Source organism: Carlito syrichta, unplaced genomic scaffold, assembly GCF_000164805.1.
Source record: "Carlito syrichta isolate Samal-C Ts95f unplaced genomic scaffold, Tarsius_syrichta-2.0.1 Scaffold308159, whole genome shotgun sequence".
NCBI classification, from domain to species: domain Eukaryota; kingdom Metazoa; phylum Chordata; class Mammalia; order Primates; family Tarsiidae; genus Carlito; species Carlito syrichta.
In genome coordinates this window covers 110,284-133,900 of record NW_007252255.1, presented here as the reverse complement: position 1 = coordinate 133,900, position 23,617 = coordinate 110,284, and the positions used below count along the sequence as shown (strand labels likewise).

The window sequence follows — 23,617 nt, the reverse complement described above, 5'->3', positions numbered from 1 at the left end:
AAAGAAAGAAAGAAAGAAAGAAAGAAAGAAAGAAAGAAAGAAAGAAAGAAAGAGTGAGTCATGAGCATGGAGGGTGGGAGATGTCATGAGATATTGAGTGCGAAAACTGCCTGAGAAATTGGTGATGGAAAGGGAGAAATAGGAAGGTTGTTGGGGAGGAACATAGGAGACACGATCACAAATTTGTGAGTGAAAGTGGGTGACATGCAGCAAGCTCAGTCTGGCAAGAAGATACCCCAATGGCAGGCCAACAGTGGGCATGTCAAAGAGGGAATAACGACATCAAAACAGCCATGTGAGACTGGTCAGTGAATTTTATAGGTTTCCCTATCTCTAAGAACCAAGACCACAGGGTAATAAAATCCTTCATCCTAAATGCTAAACTCAGTTTATGGGTTAGTGATTCCCAGCGAACCACCAGGCTAGAACCAGGGAAGGAAACAATGCCTTCACTCAGTCTCTTGACTAGTTACTAGACAGAGCAGAGGCTCAGAAAAGACCTTGACCAGGACTCAGGCAGGCTATAGAGTGTGTGTGCTTGCCTAGTATCTGAGTAGGGAGGTGCAACTCATGAAAGAAAGCAAGTGACAAAGACTCCAAGGAATGTTCCAGAGACTCACACCAGGACAGTGCCAGTTTTGCTACTTGGGCCGTTTTAGTGAACTCCATTCTCCACCGGAAAGAACAGATGTGGGATTTCTAGTTTACTTCCTAAGATTCAACTTAGAGTCGCAGGAATGACTGGAACATAGAAGTGGAAATTTTCAGTCTGGAAAAGTGAAGACTCAATAAATGGTACCTGCTTGGGAACTGGACTCACCTATGCAGTAATCCAGACAGGAGTAGGTTTTTTTCATTGCTTGGAATCCTGGCCACACAGAAGGCAAGACATCACAAGCTGAGGAGATGTTTAGGGGTAAAATGGAAAGAACTTGGTGAAAGTCTAGATGCGATGAATGCTGAGGAATGTAGTTTCAAGGATGGTTTGAGAAGGAACAACAGAAAGGAATGTCGAGTCTTACTGAGCTAGGGAACTGTGAAGAAATAGTAGGCCGAAGGTGGAGTAATGGCTTCCAAAGTTGATTTGGGGGTGGGTGTAACTTGAAGAACCTCTGAGACCCAACCAAGAGGAGATGCTGAGTGTGAACCAGTCAATGGATGAGACTGCAGCTCAGAGAAGTAGTCTGAGCTGAGGCGAAGGGCATTACTTGGGAAAGAAATCTGAGTGAGAAGAGGTACAAGGCTCAGCTTTCAATAATTCCCTCAAATTAGAAAGCTGGAATGAGAGCGGAAAGCATGAAAAGCAGACTGAAAAAAAAGTTGCCAGAGAGGTGGGGAGGAAACTGGGAGAGTGGGAGAGACAGGGAAGTGAAGAAAGAAACCGTTTCCGGGAGGAGATGCCAGCCTGCCAATGTTGATGAGAGGCCACTGGGAAGAACGGAGGGAAGCACCTGCTGCGTGTGGTGGCCAAGAGGTCGCCAGTGACCTCAGCAGCAGTGTAGAAGCTGGTGAGAGTGGCTGAGAAGCCAATGAGAGGAGCAAGAAATCGAGCTGTGCCACTTAGGAAAAGTGGTTCAGAGGCAAAGCACCTTTGCCTGTGCTGCTAAAACAAAATACTGTAGACTGAGTAATTTATAAAGAAGAGAAGTTTATTCTCTTGAAGTTCTGGAGGTGAGATCCAGGTGCTGGCAGATTTGGTTCTGGTGAGGGCTGCTCTCTGTTTCCAAACAGACTCCTCTTGCTATGTCCTCACCCAATGAAAGAGATGGAAGGGCAAAAAAGGGCCTCACTAGTCTCCTTGAACCCTTTTATAAGTGCACTAATCACCTCCTGAACGCCCCACTTCTATCACGTTGGGTCTTATATTCCAACATATACATTTTGGGAGGACACCAACATTCAAACCATGGCACAAAGCTTTAAGTCCTGGCACCTGTATGGCATATGGTAAAAAATTAGACTTGACCACTGCTTCTCAAACTTTAATTTGCATGGCAGAAAAATCCTAAGGTAGTTTCCATGTCCGAACCCTACATAATCTCCTCACCTTGAGTGTGGGCAAGACCTGCAACTTAGTTCTAACCAAGGTAAAGATGTCAATCTTGTGATTAATACATCTCTCTGTGTATATGCATGTATATATAAATATGAACATACACACACAACTTTGCAGATTTGATACACTAAGCAACTATGTTGAGGAAACCTGCAGATCAAGGACTGTAGACAGCCCCTAGATCCCGAATGTGGCCTCTAGGGGCCATAGGCATACAGAAGGCAATACATTCTGCCATCAGTCTGAATGAGTTTCAGGTTCTTCCCCCATTGAGCCTTCAGATGAAAACACAGCCCAGCTGACACCTTTGCAGCTTTGTGAGACCCTGGGCAGAGAACCTGCAAGACCCACGGAAACTGGGAGATAATAAACATGTTTTAAGTTTTTGCTCATTTGTTATGCAGTAATAGAAAACTAATATAATGTGCACGCTAATCACCTGGAATCTTGCAAAAAATCTGGATTCTGACCCAGTAAGTCTAAGGTGAGGTCTGAGATCCTGCATTTCTAACTAGTTCTCAGGCAATGCTGATGCTTCTGGTCTAAAATCACATTTTCAGTAAATATAGATGCTCATTGAGCTTTCCTCCAACTCTAAGATTATATACCAGCCAGAGAAGAAAATAACATGGGAATCAAAGAAAAGGATTTATCACCAGTTGCAAATATCTAAACTGACTTTCACAATTTCACTAAAAACTGAAAAATTATGTTGTACAAGTTTAAACGCATATGGAAGTATTTCACAGAAGTCATTTTCTGCTAAGAGATAATGCTGTGCAGAAAAAAGAAAAGACGGATGATGAAATAAATATTGGAAAGAGAAATACAGGATACTTCCAGTTTTGCTTAAATAGTACATGTGCAAATTCTGTGTGTGTGTGTGGTCCAGAGAGGGAGTGCCTGTGCAGGAGTCATCCTGTTTTATATACAAGCTAAGTATTCTGGGAAAAAAGAGGGTTCTCAGTAAATGAGTGTCCCACTCCATGTCACAACAGAAACCTAAAACATGCTCTTAGCATGGAGGTCACGGTCAGTGAGTTTCTCCTGTAATGCAGGACTAGAGACAATACCGCATGAGTCCCTATGAAGCACGGGTGAGTGTATGCATGGGTGGTGCTCTGAACACATCCTCTCAGCCACACTGTGCTACCTTCTTGAAATAATCATCCCTATCAGCTTCTGTGGGACACCCTTCACAAGAGACATTGGGTAATTGTAATTAAGCTGGATTAATGAAGGGAGTAATATGATTAAGAACGGGGCACACCCGAGTGAGCATGGGTTTTCCCTAATATTGAGGAATCTAATGATTGTCTTAGAAGTGGGCACTAAGCTCAGGAAGAGCTTGGGGGATTGAGAGTAATCAGACCAGACCGGAATAGCCAGAGCAGAACTTCTTCATTTGGTAGCCCACAATTCAGTGGACAAACTGCCATACAAACCCCAGGAGTGCAAGAGCCCAGGTGACCACCCTCACTCCAGCATCCCTAATTAAACAGGCCAAATCCATCAGCTAATAAGAGAGCAACCTCAACAATGTAACCTTCTTTGATCTTAAATGTCTTTTTGCTAATGCTCTTTACCTTCTCTTTTTAACTCCATAGGCTAGGTACAGACCCCCATCTCCTCTTCCCAGTGACTTGAGGGGGTTCTTACCTCATCCCAGGCCTTCGTCCTCTCTCACTCCAAGCTCCCCTACTTGCTGCTGCGGTGGTATAGACCTAATCCACATCTTATCATGTCAGCATCAGACTTACCCCCAAATCCTCCAGCCTGGTTTAAACTTTAGAGTGATAGTCCCCTCTGTCTTCCTGCCCCAGTCCATTCACTACCTGCTTTGCCTCCCAGCCCCACCCGAGCTAAGCCCTGTCCTGCAGGTTTACCAAGCCCTCCTGGTACTTCTGTGACTCTACTCCCACAGATATGTTTGCATCTTGGGATACCCTCCCCATCTGTGCTCAGGGCCCCTCTGCTCTTTCCACTCTCTGGACCCCAATTCCATCTCCTTCAGGAGTTTACCCTGACTGCCCTGCAGGGGGTGCTGCTCCTCTCTGTTTCAAACTTGTGTGTCCAGGGGGATGCTTGTATTTCACAAAAACGGAAGCTCACTCTGTGGCAACTTTCCTTCTTTTTGTCCCACTTTATTGCCTGCCTCTTTGTAATGACTCCCAGTGTAGTGATCGCCATGATCGTCTCCTCCACTGGACTGTAATGTCTGAGGGCAGAGACCCCCATGCATTTGTATTGGTCTATGTGGTGTGGTATCAAGACACTGATGAAGAAAGTAGACGACCGACTTTTCAGTCCTGGCTTTGCTGAGAACTAACTGCGGGGCTCGGGCTGAGGTATTCTGTGTCTCTGAGTTTTGATCTTCTCCTTTATAAATGTAGGTGTTGACTGAGAGGTCCTTTCAGCACTGGGATGCCAGCACTTTCTCGCTTGGGGGCTCCCTTTCAAATCAAAGTTTCTCTGTAGTGTTGGTGTCTGGGGTCCTAAGACTGCTCTCACAGAGGCCTGATGAGAGAGTCAAGGATCAACTTGTCTTTCAAAGTCGAGTCCTTCTGCATTCCCTTAAGAGTAATTAGAGAATTCATGCTGTTGTGATATAAGCAACAGTGAAGAATTTCTATGTAATCAAACAGGGAGCAGAGCGTTCTTGGTGGTTTTTTAACAGAAGTATCACTAGATGGGAAAAGATAACATTCTAGGGACAAAATGTAGAGGAGGAGAGTAGGAGCAGAAAGACAGGTTAGGAGGCCCCAGGTGCAGGTGCACCTACCAGAAACCCAAGAGGGTGTGAATCAAGGACAGAGAACCACGGTATTACTCTTCAACGAATTCATTTCCCAAGAAAAACAAACCATTCTTTGTTCAAAGTTATGTCCAGCTTCCAAAGTGCAACCGAATAAGGCAACTTAGTATTGAATGCATTTTCAACTGGAGGTGGGGGTGGGGGCAAGGAAATTGTGCCTTTTCCCCTTAACATTTTCATCACACATTCCTTTCCTGGCATTTCCAGAATTCACTGCAATGGGACTGTTTTCCCTTCCGAGACTGTGTCAGCCTCTCCTTCTGGGCTTCCGCCACAGTGTGCTTTTTTTTTTGCAGGTGCATTTGCTTGTATTTCACCAAACAGAAGCTCTCTTTGTTGTAACTTTCCTTCTTTTTGTCCCTCTTTATTGTCTGCCTCTTTGTAACAACTCCGAGTTTAGTATCATCTGCAAGTTTCATTAACATGCTAATTGCCCCTTTGTTATTAGTAAAAACATTAAATTATTATTTAACTTTCATTGTGCACCAACAATGTATTAGGAGTGGTGCAGAATCAAGAAATAGATTCTGCTCTAACTGTAGCCTCATTTTCTTGTCCCTGAAAACTTCTCCTCAAAGAGCTGAGCACAGTTGAGAATTTGTCCTTTTCATCTTTTGTGGAACCCAAGGGAGTCGTTTCCAGGATCTTGTGTGCCAGGTGGCAACACCAAACAAAATCTCTAGAGGTTCTTTCTACTGTGAGTATGTTACCTAACTAGTCATTTCTCATCTATTGCTCTTTTCCTTGATCAATAATTTATGTCCTGACAATTTTACCTCATCCCTGAATTACAGCTACATGAACTATTATTTATTTTCTCATTTGAGCAACATACATTAATCGGACACTGACTATACTCAGGCATTATGCAGTATTTTTTTTTCTAAAAATGTCATACTTTCATACTTCTGTGTTTCTTACCTCTTATCCTTCTCTGCCTGCAAGGCCACCCCTTCACTCCACAGCCCATCTGAAGTACTGTTCTTCTCTCAACACAGAACTCAGAAGGTTGACTTTGGACATGGAGTCTTCGCACATCCTATCTTCCCTCCAAGTGCAGTTGTTCATTCACTTATCTTCTGTAATCCTGTAGGGCCCCACGTGTCTACTCATATAGGACTGTGATTGTCTATACCGTAAATTCCACCAGACCTACAGCCTTGTGAGAGAAGGACTAAGAAGTTGTTTCTTTCATTATTGCTTGCCATGGGTTCCCACAGGGTAAGTATCCAATGAAGAGCCAATGGCACCCAAGATTGCTGTGTTTTAGCCATTGCCTGTGCATTTATACTTGGCCTTAGGTTAAAGGGAATCTCTTCCATCTTGGGCTGAGTAGACTTTGCCAACCTCTGTGATTTTAAATTTCATTCTGGGTCTTATTTTTTTTCTACTTCATATTGTGGGAATGCCAATTTTCAACGTGTACCTTTCCTATAAAGTACTTTGCTGCCATGGAAACACAGTCTGGAAAGGTCTCAAGCAGTGGCAACCCCCCTAACTCCAAGCAAGTCTGACCCTATTGCAGCCTCTTTAGTGCCCTTTCTGCAGGGCGGCTTATCTGGGCACCCTTGGCTGGTCTTGCCCTTCAAGCGGCTTTGGGTGTTTTGTAAAGCACTGAGCTTGTTCCTACAGGCTGTGGGGTTGATCTATTAGTTGTTTGTTATAGGGCAAGACTCAGTGATTCTGAACCCTAGTTTTCTTGCCTATAAAGTAAAGAATTTTGACAATATTTTCCTCCCCAGGGTGGTCGAGAGAATCAGTTTCTCCTCTAAACAGAATATTGGTCTGGGAAATGCAGTGTTTGTCTTGCAATGGGCACCCTCCCCAGCCTGATGCTTGTTCCCCGGGAGGCCCTTGTATAATAATTTGAAGGTGGAGATGAGGAGAATTTCATCTCTGAAAACATCTGAGATAGAATGTATGTGCTCGAGAGGAGCTACTTCCTTCTCTGGATTTCCTGAGGTCATTTTTCTCATTTATTCTGCTGGTTTAAAAATAGGCAGAACTGGGTTTTTTTCCTTCTCATGGGATGTGATCTCCAGACACAAGGTTTAAACTCTCCCAGGAACAGAAAGTCAGTCACCACTCATAGCTGAGGGATGTTTCTGCGTGCTGGTAAGAGTAAATCAGGAGAGGAAGGTCAGAAAAACTGTGTAATGCTAAGAACAATGGCTCCTGTCACTTACTGTTGATGTCACATGACAAATGGGCCTCTTTGAGCCCCAGTCTCTTCACTATAATATAGAGAAGACAAAACGTGTAGGTTTGTGAGAATTAAACATAATACATGCAAAGTGGCAAGCAAAGTCCCTGGCTCAGGAGGGGTTCTTGGATTACAATAGGAATCTCTTCCAACCTAATGTGAGGTTTTTGCCTCTAGAATGCCCACACACCTCCAGTTCAAGTTCAATGGTTAGAGTTTGGTTTTTGTTGTTGTTTTGGGGTTTTTTTTTTTATTAGCAGAACTACTCCAAGTCACTGACCATCCTCCCCAAACTCACACACACGTACTTTACACACTCCACACAGGTTCTCTCACACAAGTCCTGGTGAGAGGAGTTTAATCCCTTCATTTGACAAGCATCCAGTAAGTCACCACTGTGTGTCTGACAAAAGCGAGGGCTGGAGATGCAAATACGAAAACCTTCTATTTGCAATGTTAATTTCCTAAATCTCAAGGTAAAACTAACAGGGAGTCCAAGTGTCAGAAGCTTTTGAAATTTACCCCCTTTTGCATTTTGGGCCTTTCATAAAATTTGTGATAAACAGAAATTCTGAGGCATGAGACAAGGCTACTTCTGGTCTTGTGCAGTGAAAACACATATGATTATGTACATTCTGCATGGGTTCCCTACATCAATAATTTAAAAAATAAGAATAAATAAAAATATATATTTTAAAAGACCCAGATAATTACCCAGGGTTAACAAGCGAATGACTTTTGAAACTGCAAATTAAAATGTTCCCATATGCAGAATTTTATTCCATTTTTCTTTGTATTAACCACGGGGTCCAGCGCAGTCACTCCCTGGCATCTCGGGGTAGCATAAGCCGTGATGTGGAGGGAAAGTTATCAGAACCTACCATTTCATGGGTCATAGTGAAAACAGAAGGGAAGAGCATCCTGCAGTATTTGTAGCTGGAGTAGTGAGAATTTTTGCTAAAACTGTCATCTGAACACATAGCTGAACCACATGAATGACTTAACATATTGCCAAATGCTATACTCTATGGTTTACTTGCCACTTCCTCATTCAACCTTAGAAAAGTCCTGTGAAGTATTTTTTATCCTAATTTCAAGTAAGGAAACTGATACCCCCAGGTTGAATCACAGGCAACGGAAGTCATATCCATACAGAGCCATGACTTTGCTCTTCACTTTGCTGCTCTGCCTTCCATTCAATGTTGGCTTCATCCTAAAATGCACACCCTGAATGATTTTAGACAGGGAAGAGCAAGTGGCAGACAAGGAGAGTAATGGACAGTAATGGCTACTTTTAAATGGTCAATGTAGACAGAGCTGAGCTGAGTATTGGACACTGTCTCATGATCTAGCCCCGTCAATAGTCGTATTCTTCCCTGCATAATGCCTGCAAACAAGGTCCACTTTCAGGGTAACCTTCCACACAAGCGCATGCTATCAAAATCAGTGCTGTTCCCACCCTTCAGCGTCCTGTTATTTGGGTTCCTCTAAGAGTCTTTAAGACTTTCTGCTGGTACAGTGATAATTTTTTTTTAAATTTTGGAAACAAATATATGTGCCTACGTAGACACACGCATATAGATTTTACTTGAAAGTAATGGTTTTCCGGGGCATTCCCACATTCCGGGTAAGCTCAAAGAATTGATATCCAACCCAGCATGGGGAAGAACTACTTCTGAGCTGCAAGCTAGGCCACACCATAAGCAACTGAGCCCCACCATCTTTTGTTCTTGTTGGTCTTCTCTGATTGGCTAGGCTGTCCACTCTTGGCTCATGCTCCCTTTTTTGTGTGTGTTGGAGTCTCACTCTGTCACCCAGACTGGAGTGCAGTGGCTGCTCCCGGCCACCGCAGCCTCAACCTGCTGGGCTCCTGTGATCCTTCCGCCTCAGCCTTCCAAGTAGCTGGAAACTACAGGTGTGCGCTACCATGCACAGTTAATTTTTTGATTTATTGTAGAGATGAAGTCTCGCCTGCCCAGGTGGGTCTCGAACCCACGGGCTCAGGCAATCCACTCTCCTCAACCTCCCAAAGGCACGGGATTACAGGCTAAGCCACTGAGCCCGGCTCATGCTCCCTCTTATGAGTTGAATTGTGTGTCCCCACAAAATGTTGAAGTCCTAACTCCTAGCACCTGTGAATGTGACCTTATTTTGTAAATAGGGCTCTGCAGATTATCAAGTGAAGAGGATGTCATCAGGGTGGACTCTAATCCAATACGATTTGTCCTTATGGAAAGAAGACAAGTCAACAGACATGCACACAGGGAGAATGCGATGTGAAGATGAAGGCAGAGATTGAGGTGCTACATCTACAAGCCAAGGAGTGCCAAGGATTGCCAGAAATCACCAAAAGGTGGCATGGGAGAGTCTTCCTCACAGCTCTCAAAGGATCCAACCCTGTTGTTACCTTGATCTTGGGCGTCTAACCTCCAGAACTTTAAGACAATAAACCTCTGTTGTTTTTGTAGTCCTTTGTTACAACAGTGCAAGGACACTAACACACCAACCCATAGCCTTTATGATGGAGTTCAAGTTCCTGAGCTTTGCACACTGCCCCCTCTAGGTCAGACACTTCAGTAACTCTCCATCCCCAACACTCTGGTCAGACCAGACCACTTGCACTTGTTGGACTGGGTCATTCCTTTGCATACCCTTCTTTTTCCTTTTGGCTTAGCTAATGCTTACTTGTCTGGAAGACACAGCTCATGCAAAGCATCCTCTGGACAGCTTTCTCTGATCACTATGCTAGGATGAATGCCTGTGCCTTCTGTGTCCCCAAAGCCGAACAAATCGCATTTGTCACCCCTTATTATGATACTTGATCAACTTATCTGTCTCCCCCTATATTTATTCTACTCCCCCCACCAAAAAATGGATGCTTACTGATTTTGATGATGTTTCCTGCAGAATAGGACAGGTTTTTAAGGGACTTGTCATTATGGATGGAGGTAGAGGCGACACTTTTGAACGCTGTACTACTGGTTTGGCACCACAAGATGGAGCTAGGGGATGGATGGATGGGTTGATTTACTCAGTGATCCAAATTACTTTGGCATCGGAGAGTTGAGAACACCCCTAAAACAGAAAATGTCAGAATGCAAAAGTTGTTGTCCTGGTGACATAAGATCCCTCCCCACCCTGTCCTTTCTCCCTTCCGCCTCCGATTCCCATACATTTTCAAGCTTCAGGTCGGTGGTCAAGCACCACATCTACAAAAGACTAAGACAAACACGATTTACAAAAGTCACCTGTATTCCAGCCAAAATATCTTTAAAAAGAAATCCCTTCTAAAGGGCAGGGAGGAGACAAACTACGTAAGACACAATACATTTAAAATATGTATTGAAGTTACAAATCAAACTTCTCCATATGATTCCAAAGTACAAAACACAACATTAAAAGGCATTCAAACAGCTCTTTTATACATCACAGTGTTAGTGGCACAAAAATGTACTGACATTTCAAAAACACAAACCAAATTTGCTTTGATTTTGTTTTACCACCACTTGTCAAATACATAATGTCTACATGTGCATGACTCATTCATGCATATTTTTATACAAGATGAAAATACACTCATAGTAAAGTGAGCAAAGAAGAAAGGGCAGGCATGTGCACGTAGCTACCCCTCACTGAAGGCTCCTGGAATTGTGGAAGACAGGATTATACAACCAAAGGGAGGGTGGAGACCATGGGGTTTTCAACACCAAAACAGCATGCTCTCCTAGTTGTGATGCATTAGCAAATATATTTTAATACCGGCCCCTTTGTTCCAGTTGGTGTTTTTGGCAATACCAGTCATAATCCCTTCATTTTGTTTATTTTCATAAGGGCTCGGGTTAATTATAAGGAATAAACAAGCTTTGGTACTTTTTAAAGAGACCTTCATGAAGCTTTATACATGCAAAATGTTTTCCCTTGATGATTTCATTGTGATTTATATATATCTATATACACAGGTATATTCATTAATAAAGGAGAACTGAGACACAAAAAATCCACCCTGGTTCCTTTGAATCCCCTTTTTAAAGATTACAAAGGGAACATTTTCTCTTCTCTCATTTGTTAAATAATATCTAACTTTTATAAGTGAAAATGATAAACTCATCTTGAAGTAATTTTTGCATCTCTGATAATCCCTCTCCCAAGGGCCCTGTGTTCTAATCAGAAATCGACATGGGCCCCAAACTGGTTTGATGGGATAATATGCTGTAAAGAGAAGTTGTTCCCCTTTATGAAGATGCCACAGGTGGCAGATCTTGGTTCTGTTGTCCACAGCAACTTCTGTGAGTTGAGGAGAAAGGACAGATTTGGACAATATTCATGCAACCAAATATTTTGTTTATGCTCAGACCCTAACTCGGTCTCTGCTCCATGAACATCTATAGTGACTGCATCTCTACAATGCAGTGACCTTGTGTGAGGGTGCCAAGCTCACTTGGCTGGGCTTCAGGCTGCACAGCAGAGCCAGACTGAGAGGCCAGGCATGTCCAGCAAACCCTAACATGGTCAGTTACCAAAGGGCCTTGGAAAACTTGGTCACTGGTGTCCTCAATGCCCACCCCACCTGGACAGAAGTACAGCAGCCATACCATGGCTGTCTCTAAGGACCTCCCCCCTACTGCCCAGGATTTAAAGGCCTCTAAACAAATAAATGTGCTCCCAGAGCATCAGAGTGGAAACCGCCTGTTAAAAGTGAACATCATTTTTCAGCTGAGACAAATTATGGGAAATAACAGGAATGGTTCCATCCATTAAATGTAGAACTCCCCAAGTTTTAATGGGAAGTGACAGCCAAGACAAAAGTTCAAATCAAGGGCCACCTTCCTGTGCTGTATTTACATTTTACATCAAGCAGGGTTAGTATTGCAACACCTTAAAAGATAGGTATGGCATTCCTTACTAAAGGAGTCTGATGGTAGGAAATGCAAGTTCATGTATCTCAGCTGGATCTTGCTGGTATTTCTATAGAGAATGGACGATTTAAATTTTATTACTACATTAACTGAGGCATGCTTGATACAAAAACTCAGAACAGGTAGCTACCAATTTGACTGACCTTGTCTGGCCCTAGGATCTCTGTGGTGTCTACGTGGGTCAAACCACGTGCTTGTGAAACACATTGGAGGTGAAGGCACAAGGATGGCTGGGGCTACAGATGCGCATGACTGGGCCAGAGACGACTCCAGGTAAAAGGACAGCCCGTCTCCTAGGAATAGGGTGAAACAAGCTCCAGTCCTGGGGATGCAACCTTTCCAAAGGCTCTAACTCCCGCCCCAAGGGAAGGGGTACTACTGAGCAGGCTCATGCAATGGGCAGCAGCTACTACAGGCAGGAAGTGCTGGGATATGATGGAGTCCTGCTCTGTGGACCACTGGACACCAGGCCCCGGGCTTGCCATCAGAGGCAGACATTTTTAAAACACAGGCTAGACAGCTGCATCCGTAAATCCCAGGCCGAGGGCTCAAGCCAGGGCCACTGACTCTGAGTTTTCCTCTCTTTCCCGAAAAGCCATCCTGCTGCTGGATGCCAAGGCAGCACTGCAAAATGCAGAGATTCACAGCCCAGGATTCATCAGGAAAGACAGTCCCAGGCATGTTCTTATTTAGTTACCAGGAACTTTTAAACTGCAATTACAAGCAAGGATAATTTTCTGAACATAATTTTGACACCAAGTGATTTTTTAAATGGCTTCAGTTTCATAAAGAAAACCAATTCTAGAATTGAAGAGTGAGGTGATGCTGTTTTTTCTAACCTGTTCAATGATGAGAAATAATACTAATAAAAAAACTTGCTATACAGCAGGGAAGGTAAACTAGGACCTGAGACTGATACACAAATGTAGAAATCAAATATACACAAAACAACGATGTTTTAAAAATGTGCTTGCCAATTCACAATTGCAAAGATGTGGAATCAACCTACATGCCCATCAACCAATCAGTGGATACAGAAAATGTGGTATCTATACACTATAGAATACAATTCAGTCATTAAAAACAATGAAATCATGTCTCTTGCAGCAACTTGGATGGAATTAGAGAACATCGTCCTAAGTGAACTAACTCAGGAACAGAAAATTGAATACCACATGTTCTCACTTATAAGTGGAAGCTAAACTAAGGATATGCAAAGACATAGAGAATGGTATAATGGACACTGGAGACTCAGAAGGGGGAAGGAGGGAAAAGTGGAGGGACAAAAATGTCACACTGGCTACAATGTGTTCAGGTGGGGGTGGTGGGTATACTTACAGTCCAGACCAAAACTATTTGTAGTCCCCAAACCTACTAAAATAAAATTAAAAATAAAGATAGACTTGCAATGAACAAATAACTGAGATAATTTTTTTTAATTTACTTCTTTGTAGAATGCTTAATACCTTTTTTTTTTTTTAAATTCTACTATACTAAATCGACAAGTCTGGGTATAGTGGTTCATACCTGCAATCCCAGCACTTTTAGAGGCTGAGGCAGAAGGACCACTTGAGCCCAGGAGTTTGAGACCAGCCTAGACAACATAGTGAGACCTTGTCTCCATAAAAAAAAAAAAATAATTAAAAATTAGCCAGGTTTGATTATGCATGCCTGTAGTCCTAGCTACTCGGGAGGCTGAGACAAAAGGGTCACCCAGGCCCAGGAGGTTGTGGCTGTGGTGAGCTGTGATTATGCCACTGCACTCCAGTCTGGGAGACAGAGTGAGACCCTAACTCAAAATAAAAAAAAAACAAAAAAACAGTAACATTTGCCTCTCTGTTACTTTTAGAGTTCTAAGTTCAATGTACTTTGCTCTTTAAAAGCACCTGTGGCTTTAAAAGTCAATTCTCTTTAAAGAAAATACTTTCTCCACTTTTCAAAGTCAACTGATAACATGTCTTTTTATTGATCCAAGCATTTGCTGTTATGGAAACAGTCACACACAGCCCTGTAAAAGACCATGTGATAAAATCTGTACATCAAAATAACTAAAAGAAATGGAAGGGATTTTGCTATTTTTCTCCAGCAAGGGCAGAATGGTTAGCAACAGGATGTGGAACTATGTAAGATATTTGATTTTTCAAAATAACAAAAGCATTAAAAAATGTGAAAATCCAGGAAGCTTCTCCACAGGACCTGGAAGCCTTCCAGTCTCTGCCAGGAGTCCCTGCTTCTGAGTATGGGTAATGCTGCTTTCTTCTTACTGTCTACTTGAAGACTGGGTAAGAGGTGAAACTATCGTGATTCCAGGTAGAGCTATTTCCAAGTAAAACAGTTGGTATGAAGACAATTAAAAAAATTATTTGCTGCTACCTGGGTGAGAAGGGATGAGTCTTATGAGCTGAACTGAATCACCAAAGAGAGAGAGAGAGAGAGAGAGAGAGAGACAGAGAGAGAGAGAGAGACAGAGACAGAGAGAGAGAAAGAGAGAGAGAGAGAGAGAGAGAGAGAGAGAGAGAGAGTGAAAGGCAAATCTAATGGAGATGAGATGTTTGTTTAAGCATATCAATATTTTCAAAGAATTGCAACGATACAGGAACCGTGGTTATAACAGTACATAGCTTACAGCATTCAAAAAGTTATTACAGCAAGTTTTAAGAAAAACACAAAGAGTGCATAAGGCTTTCTAAATCTCCTGAAAAGTCATTTAACTATAACTTCTTAAAATGCACATTTCAAGAAAGGCATAGGATGGTTTATATGCACCTTGTTGATTTTCACGACTCAGTTGGAAAAAAAAAATGCCTTCTAAAAAGGATTTTACTAAATACCATTAGTAATAAAAAACAGTTGTCACAAACAGAGTGCTTTTCTCAAGTTGGAATAATCAAATTCTGTCTGAAGAGAGTCGTAATCCTTAAAAGATTTCTCTCAACAACACGGTGCCATTTTGAAGCCAAGGAGGAGACGACGTTCTGCATGAGAAAGTCTCTTAAGACACTGCCAGACATTCCAAGTCTGTGGTCACAGAGAGAAAACTGCCTGGTGTGCTCCTTGCAGCAACCCCCTGTCATCTACAGAGGCTGATCTGTGGGGATGTGCCCTGCCCATGCCTGCCTCGCCTTCCCCATGCCTAGGGGACTGCACCTGGGGCCTTGGCAAACATTGTGACATCAGTCCCTGAAATCACGGCGTCCAGCCTGACACTGTGAAGCTTGATGGGGCACATAAGGCAAGAAAGATGTTGAGTGAGAGGGGGCGGCAGAGTGGGGTGGGGGAGAGCCACGCTTCCTGGAGGCAGGTATCTTGTTCCAGCATCGTGTCTTCCTCTAGGTGGGTAACGGGTCATCATCACCCTTACTGCATTTGCACTTGCAGCAAAGTACAAAAGGAGTGGCCAAGAGCAGGAAAGGTGAGGCTACCAAGAGCAGGAGCCCAAATCCAGCGAAAATGCCCACGACCTAGAAGAAGGAAACAAAGGAGCAGAGGTAAGGAGGGCTGGTTTGTGGCTTCCATTGCTGAAGTGTAAACAATACAACCATGGACCCATCCGTCATTTATCTACCCAACCATCCACTCCTTAATCCACCTTTTCATCCATCCACCCACTCATCTATCAATCCGTCCATCTATCTATCTAACCATCACCCAATCATCCATTAATCTAACCATCATTCATCCATCTTCACCCACCCACCAATTCACTCATCCATCCATCCATTCATGCATCCATCCATCCATCCACCTTTTCATTCATTTAACCATTCATCCACCTACCCATCAATCCATTCGTCTAACCATCATCTAACCATCTACTCGTCTAACCATTATTTATCTAATCATCCACCCACCTATTCACCCATCCACTCTTCCATCTGTCCACTCATCTAATCATCATCCACCCATCTAACCATTATCCATCTGTCCATCCAACTCATCCATCCATCATCCATCCACCCATTTACCCACCCATCCATCTATCCATATTTTCTTCTCTTCATTTTCCCTTCCCCTCCCTTCCCTTTTTTCCACCTAAGCACCCAACATCCATACATTTAGATATCCAAGTAACTAACACGCTTCCTGTTGATAACCACCCTGAGCCAGACACTGGATTCAATGCCTCAAATACAGAGGCACATACTATCTCAGCCCTCAAGGAACGCCCTGTCTGGTGAGAAGAGATCAAGACTTAACTAACAAATAACAATACTTTATGACTCCTGTCCTTCTTGGAGTTTACAGCCCAACAAAGACTGTTAAGCACTTAAAAAAAAAACAAATCACGTTTATCCCTAGGTAGGAGCAAATGCCAAAATAAATAAGCTTCAAGTGTAGACATGTTGTCATCTAAGGCAGTGTGGCTATTCAAAGGAGCATGGAGTTTACTTTTTGACTAGCCTCTTAACAGCTGCATCCATCCCTCCCAAGCACTGCAGAGTGAACCAAAATCTGAAGACAGGGCTAGACAGCCACCTAGTGTTCAGAGTGACAAGTACATGCATGCACTCAGCAAGAGGTTTCTACATGGGTTTTTCCCAACTATTATAAGATAAACAAATGAGGTAAAATAACTCTAAGGGCCATTATTAACTCTAAAATATGATACTATACTAAAGGATCTCATATGTGTGAATGAAAGTATACTCTGACTTAAACTTCTTGAAAGCCAACACATACATGCATACATTTATAGACAAGATTGCATTTAATAAATTATGTCACATTTCATGTCTAAATGAAATTGTACTAATGCTTACAAGCGATGCTCGCTGCCCAGTTGGCTAAGTTCATTTGTCTAAACCTTATATACAAAGGTGGAATTACTCAGTGTGAATTCAGATCATGCTTTGTTAAAATCATGTACATGCTGACATTTCAGAATACATAAAACACTCAATAAGGTCTTGATTATTTGGAGGGCAATCTTGAGAAATCCAAGCTATCTCTCTACCCTGTGTGACAAGGAACACAACTGTCAGTCTCAAAAGAGCCAGAGATTCTTTGCAGTCAAAAACATGCCCAAGTCTTTGAACAAATGCTCACGTACTTGGTCAATAAGACACCATCCTAGCTTTTCACAAAGTTCACCTTGTCTGTAAGTTTGCATGCTCTTTGATATGTTGGGTTAACCAGTCAATCGCCAATTGGTGTTAGGCGAATGAAGAAACTGCTGGAGAAAGACAGCCAGTAGTAAAGAATGAGACAGGAAGCGAATGTCATAAGACAGAACCACTCAATGTGCATGCTGTGGATGTGTATCAGGCACTAGATTGCAGAATGCAGTGGACTGAGAGATGGGTAAACAGTTTCAGCCCTGGAGACAATCACTGTACAGCACAAACCCTGAGATTTAAAGGAACAGTTCACCCCCACCCTGGGTTTCTTAAACTGATGACTATTTGAAAGTCTCCGTGTACATCCCAGCATCTCTCTCATAATAAATGTCTAATACATGCTTATGGCATGAACCAGCTGAATAGAAACAATGTTCTGAATAGTATCCCCTGAAGCGTTCTTCCATTAATATAAACCACATTCAAGGACTTGGAAAAACTAAGCCAAAATCAAAGGTACCACTAATTCACTGAAACTTGGCATTTGAACTTGCACAAATAAGCACAGAATCATGAAATAACGTTTGATCCCTGGATTATCATCTAATCCAATTTTCCCATTTCACAGATACAAAATCTATGCCCAAAGAAGCTATTCCAGAGGTCTCAATATCTGTTTAAGACATATAGAGCTCGGCATCCTGTTGCAAATACAAGATGCACCTTGTGCATATTTCACTGAGTTCAGTGAAAAATACCCTTTAGAACAGTTGCTACACAGGGCTTCCTGAACATGAGCATTTCTGGAAGGAATGCCAGCCCTTCTGCTCATTGTGGGAGGACGTAACTGTGTTTCTCTCCATGGATGTGTAAGTGTTAGTGCCAGAGGGCCTCGGCCGCACTACGTCTATCTGTCCTCGTGTGCACTTCCTGCAAACATGGTAGCTGTGACATGTGTGCCTGTGTGTAAATACTGAAAATCAGTCATTCGCTGGCTATAGTAAATGCCATCCTTTGTCTACAAATGAGCTCTGCTCTTTATCCGAGGTGGACGTGGGACTAAAAAAAAAGTTTCTTTTCACTGCTCAGAAGAAAAGCCAGTGCTGGATACGATTTTCCTTTGTTAGACGCTAGCGTGCTAAGGAAGTCTGTTCTTGTGAAAAGAAAATGTCTCTTTAGCTTCTCCGCACAATGACTGATTTCTAGGCTGGTGCTAGAAAAAAGACAGGCACACATGTCACAGTAACTGTGTTTACAGGAAGTGCACACGAGGACAGATAGATGTAGTGCGGCCGAGGCCCTCTGGCACTAACACTTACTCCCAGTAACTGGGCAGTTGGTATCACATGAGACATCTGTCCATGCCCCACGGTCCCAAGTCCCAGCCACCCTGTTAATTCTCATTCCTATTTGTTTCAGCAGGAGACCCTGCTATATGGAATACAAAATATATCACTCAGGATGAAGCAAACTGTACAAAGCCTTTACCCCAAAAAGACAGTTTTTCATTCACAGCATGCTACCTTGTTACAAAGGTTTTAGAAAGGGCCCTAGGGAAGATGTGCATGGCATATAAGACCTTTACTCTCATAAAAATAGCATAAGTCACCTGCAGTTATCTCAAGGAGGCACGCTGAAATTCCTAAAAAGGTAAGAACAATCTGGAAGGAACGTCAGCCCTTCTGCTCATTGTGGGAGGACGTAACTGTGTTTCTCTCCATGGATGTGTGTAAATACTGAAAATCAGTCATTCGCTGGCTATAGTAAATGCCATCCTTTGTCTATAAATGAGCTCTGCTCTTTATCTGAGGTGGACCTGGGACTAAGAAAAAAAAAAAAAAAAAAACTTCAGGCAGTGAGAACCTGAAGTTCACATTGGAAGCCAGAAGAGTTAGGGAGCTGTAGGGACTCTGTAAAATCAGCAAATGATACCATCGGACTACAAGCCCCGAAGCTGGGAATCACAGCACACTGCATTTCATCTGTGTTTTTGATAGAAGTCGAGGGTTGAGTAGAGCAAGGCCCCGAGTGAAAGAGAAGTGTTTCCCCAGGGAGCCGAGGGAACCAAACTCAGGCAGGAAGTCCTAAACCGCAGCAGAAGTAGTGACAGAGGGCAGCCACCCGACCCATTCCTGGAATGGCAAAACGACTTGGAGGGTCAAGACTAGGACTTCAGTAAATAGAACAGGACAGAAAATACGTAAGCATAGAGTAGGTTTTATATACACAGCTAGGTGGGTGTGTGCACAGGGTACATGTGTATGGGTCACCATCAAATACAATTCAGAAGCCGTTGTTCAGTGCCTGCTATGGCCCAGGCAGGTTAGAGAATCTCTCAGCCTGAATTATCAACAAGAAACACTTCTTCGCTTCTAATACTTCGCTTCTACTATCTCACCCTGCCTTGCAATCGTAGGAGCTCCCTCAGGGCCTGGGTTCCATTCAAAGTGTGGGTTTCCTGTGGGAGCAGGTCAGTGCAGTAGCAGCCTGGAGGAAGGATGGTGGAGAGGGCAGTGAGAACCTGAAAACTAGGAAGGGGACGACAGAAGCTGTCTCTTTAAATGGACTCATGGCAAGAAGAGTCCAGATGCAGCTGGGAGCTCCTGAGGAGGGTGGGCGTCCCCTCACAACACTGCTAGTTCCTACTTGTTGAACCTTGTCACATGCATTGCTGCTTTGCTTCCCCAAACACTCCTGCTCCAGGTCTGACTGCACTTACATGAACCGGAACTTTTTCTGCTTCCCCTAGGCAGGAAAACAAGTAACACTGCTTCTCTAAGGACACCCAACTGTCCTTTCTTTCAACGAGGGCACATGAGCTTTGTTGCCATCCACTGCCATTGTCCTTTCCCCAGGCGCAGAACAAGGCACCTGTCAAAGGCTCCCAGGAAAACATGACTCCGCCCAAGGACACACAACACTTTGCTTCCTGCCCTGACCCTTTGGAATTCCGCAGGTGTAGAAAGCAGCAGAAGGAACAAGGATCACAGGCTCTGTGAGGGAAGGCAGCATGCTAGCAACGTCTGAGGCAAAACTGGTCATTGGCCATTATACCCAAGTACCACTTCTGAAGCCCCTATGTCCCAGACATAGGATCAGGGCCGTGGAGAAGACCAAGATGAGCAAAATAGACCCCTGCACTCCAGAATACTTTGTGTATTGTAAGAACCAAAATGCAGATTAGCAACAGAGTATAGCCTGAGCAGGGGTGGGGCACACAGATGAGAGGGCGCCTTCTTGGACCACACACAGGAAAGACTTCATGGAGGACACTGCACTTGAATTGCATCATGCACGGGACTAGAATTCAGATGTGCAGAGAGCTGAGTAGGAACAGGAGAAGCAGAGGAAGACAGTGACGAAGACCAGCATGGCAGCAGCAGCTGGGGCAATGCAGAGAGAAGTGTGGAGCTGCAGCTTGAGGGGAAAGGCTAGGGTGAGCCAGAAGAGAAAGGGAAGATTCAGCCAGGACCACATTCTGGCCATCCCAGGGCCCCAGAGTACTGGACCACTGACACCTCCAGAGCACCCTGATGTGGAGGTGCTGAGGCCCTGGTCCACTACCTGGTGAGTGAGTGAGTGAGTCAGTGAGTGAGAATGCGGGCGGGCGTGCAGGGACCTTCCATCAGCCTTGGAGCTGCACAAGCTGATGCCACATGGGGCAAGCGAGCTGCCTCTGCTGAGCCCTGCCCACACCTCAGATCCCAAAGCAAAACAAACATAAAGATGTTGAGCCCATGTATTAGGGGAGGCTTATCACCCAGCAATAGACAGCCAAGGTTCCTGGGTAAAGTCACTTACTCTTGCCTGGAACTCAATTTCCTTACATGCAAAATGCCAGAGTTGGACAAGGGTTTCCAAGTTCTCACCCAGCTCTGACTCTGCTTCTGCCGAGATGCACATAAGAGTGTCTACTCACACAGCAGCTGTAATGACGCAGGACACCCGGGTCAATGCCCAGTCACCCATATCCCCACCCTAGAGACAGCCACAGGAAAACAAGCACAGCAGAGGAACGCGTTTCTACTCCGTGGGGATGGAGATGTCGGTGTTGCTATGGGTTGAATCACGTTCCCCTAAAATGGCCTGCTGAAATTCAGCCCCTCAGAATGTGACCTTGTTTGGACACGGGGTCTTTGGTGTTAGGAGCCGGCCGTGGAGGCCCGCCTGAGCTTTAGGGATCCAGGCAGGCTGTGGACCCTGAGACGACTAGGATGAGTTCAGGAGCTGATGGCCCATTTCCTCTTCCCTTTTTTGCTGTTTGGCATGTCTCACTAGCAGGGACTTTGATGATCTAAGCTTGAAACTTCGAGAGTACGACAGGCATGGTTAACTCTAGGGATCCATTGTTCCCGTTTCTCACAGACTATGGTTTTGGCCTATCAATCAATTACGGTTTAAAGTCGGGTCACATTTAGGAGCCTTATATATGATACAAGTTTCTTTATAAGATTTAAAAGTATATTTGTAGAATTAGTATATACATATGGAGAGCTGCTTTCAGCTTTAGATGGTATAGATGATTATCTACAGATACTAGAAATGGCCCAGCACAAAGTCTGGGCTGGGCCACATTCCTAAGGGCCCAGCGCATACTTTGGACTGGGCTGCATTCTTTTAAACCGGTTTTAGCTACAGTTAGTGTAGGGTTTTTCTACTTATTATAGAAATGAATTTATTTTATTCATAGAAAGTATTGTAGAATAGGTTATGCTACATCAGTGAATTATGCTAGTTCAAACATGATCAAACATGATATTTTGAGGTTTAATAAGAATACAGCTAAATTGAGAAATTTCATTGTTCCCATTTTCTACTATTGTGGTTTTGACCTTAGTACAATTTACAGTTTATATTTGGGTTTTATTTTTAGCAGATTTATTGCTAATAATCAGCTGTATATATTAGAAATAGGAATTAGAAACTTTTATAGAAATTAAGATAGATATATAGGATTTTAGAATAGCCATTTTGTTAAGAGATTGTAATCAATTGTTCCTAGAAACGACCAGTGTGATCTTTTGACTGGGCCACATTCTTTAGGAACTGGTTTGGGCTAGAATTAAGAGTCTCTATAGTATAGAATTAGCGTAGAATAGAAAGGAATTAGGATTTAAGTTAGTCATTAGGTATTGTGTATGCATAAGTTTTTAAAGTTACTGATTATTAGAATATTATGATGTTAGAATTGTTGTATTGCTTTTGAGGAACATTAACCAAGCTTGAGAAGCAGTGAGATAATTTTGGACGTCCTTCCTCATGCTTGAGGAAACACCTGGTGGATAGGGGACGCTCCTCACCCAACTGGCTTTGTGTTCATGTAAAAGTCTTGTGGTTTAACTAGGATTGCCCTTCCTCATACTTGAGGAAATGCCTGGTGGGTGGAGAATGCCCCTCATCCACCTGGCTTTGTGTTTATATAAAAGTTTTTTGATTGTCCTTCCTCATGTCTGAGGAAACACCTGGTGGGTGGGGGACGCCCCTCACCCACCTGGCTTTATGTTCACGTGAAAGTCTTGTGATTTAACCTGTGAAAATTTGGGATAAAAGGCTTACTGTTTGTCCCATTAAACGGCTTCTGCACTAGACAGAGTCCAGTCTCTTTCTACCCACACCCCCCGTCTCTTTCTCCAAAATCGCTGACGCCATCACACCTCCCAGAGACCCCCTAAATCTCTCTGCAGGGGCTGGCCCCCCCACACTTTGGAGATGTAATCAAGTTAAAATGAGGTTATTAGAGTGGGCTTTAATCCAGTGTGATTAGTGTTCTTATACAAAGGGGAAATTTGGACACAGAGGCACATGCATAGAGGGCAGAGGATGTGAAAGTATATAGGGAAGAGTCAGCTGCATGCATACATAAAGACAGAGGACTAAAGGTATACACCTGTAAGCCAAGGAACACCAAAGATTGCTGGCAAATTCCAGAAGCTGGAAGAGACAAGGAAGGACTCCCGAACAGGTCTCAGAGAGGTCACGACCCTGCTGACATCTTGATTTCTAACTTCAGACCTCCAGGACAATACATTTCTGTTGTTCTGAGCCACCCAGTTTGTAGCACTTTGTTACAGCAGCACAAGCAGACTCATACAGATGTGGAAAGGGTAAGGACTGAGGCATGCATTCCCACGCAGAGGGAGAAATGTCAGTGCACCTAAAATCAACTCTCTAGACCAGAGGACAGCACATTATAGCCTACAGTCTGTTCTGTTTTCTTATACAGCTTTATATCAATATAATTTATATCAATAAATTTATTTATATCAATAATTTTTATATCAATACAATTAATTGATATAATTCTTATACCATACAACTCACCCATTTAAAGTGCAAACATTCAGTATCTTTCAGCGTATTCACCAAGTTATGCAAATAACACCACAAATGATTCTCCACCTGCTTCGGTAAACAGTTTCACTGGAACACAGCCTCAGTGATTCACTGACTTACTGAGGATGGCTGCTTTTGTTGCTACCAAGAGGTGTTGACAGTTGCAGCAGAGACCTATGACCAATGAGGCCAAAAATGTTTTCCATCATCTTGCCCTTTAGAGAAAGTGTTTGTCAC

General features: G+C 43.4%; 1 protein-coding gene across 2 annotated transcripts in view; it reads right to left on the bottom strand.

The window, feature by feature from the left end:
* Positions 1–14,539: 14,539 nt before the first annotated feature.
* Positions 14,540–23,617, bottom strand: part of RNF144A (ring finger protein 144A) — a 101,327-nt gene continuing 92,249 nt past the window's right edge. For both annotated transcript variants that reach the window (XM_008065125.2, XM_021716094.1), the window contains exon 8: positions 14,540–15,451. In XM_008065125.2, coding sequence (XP_008063316.1) covers positions 15,320–15,451 — 132 coding nt within the window. In that variant the 3' untranslated portion in view covers positions 14,540–15,319. The remainder of the gene's footprint in view (positions 15,452–23,617) is intronic.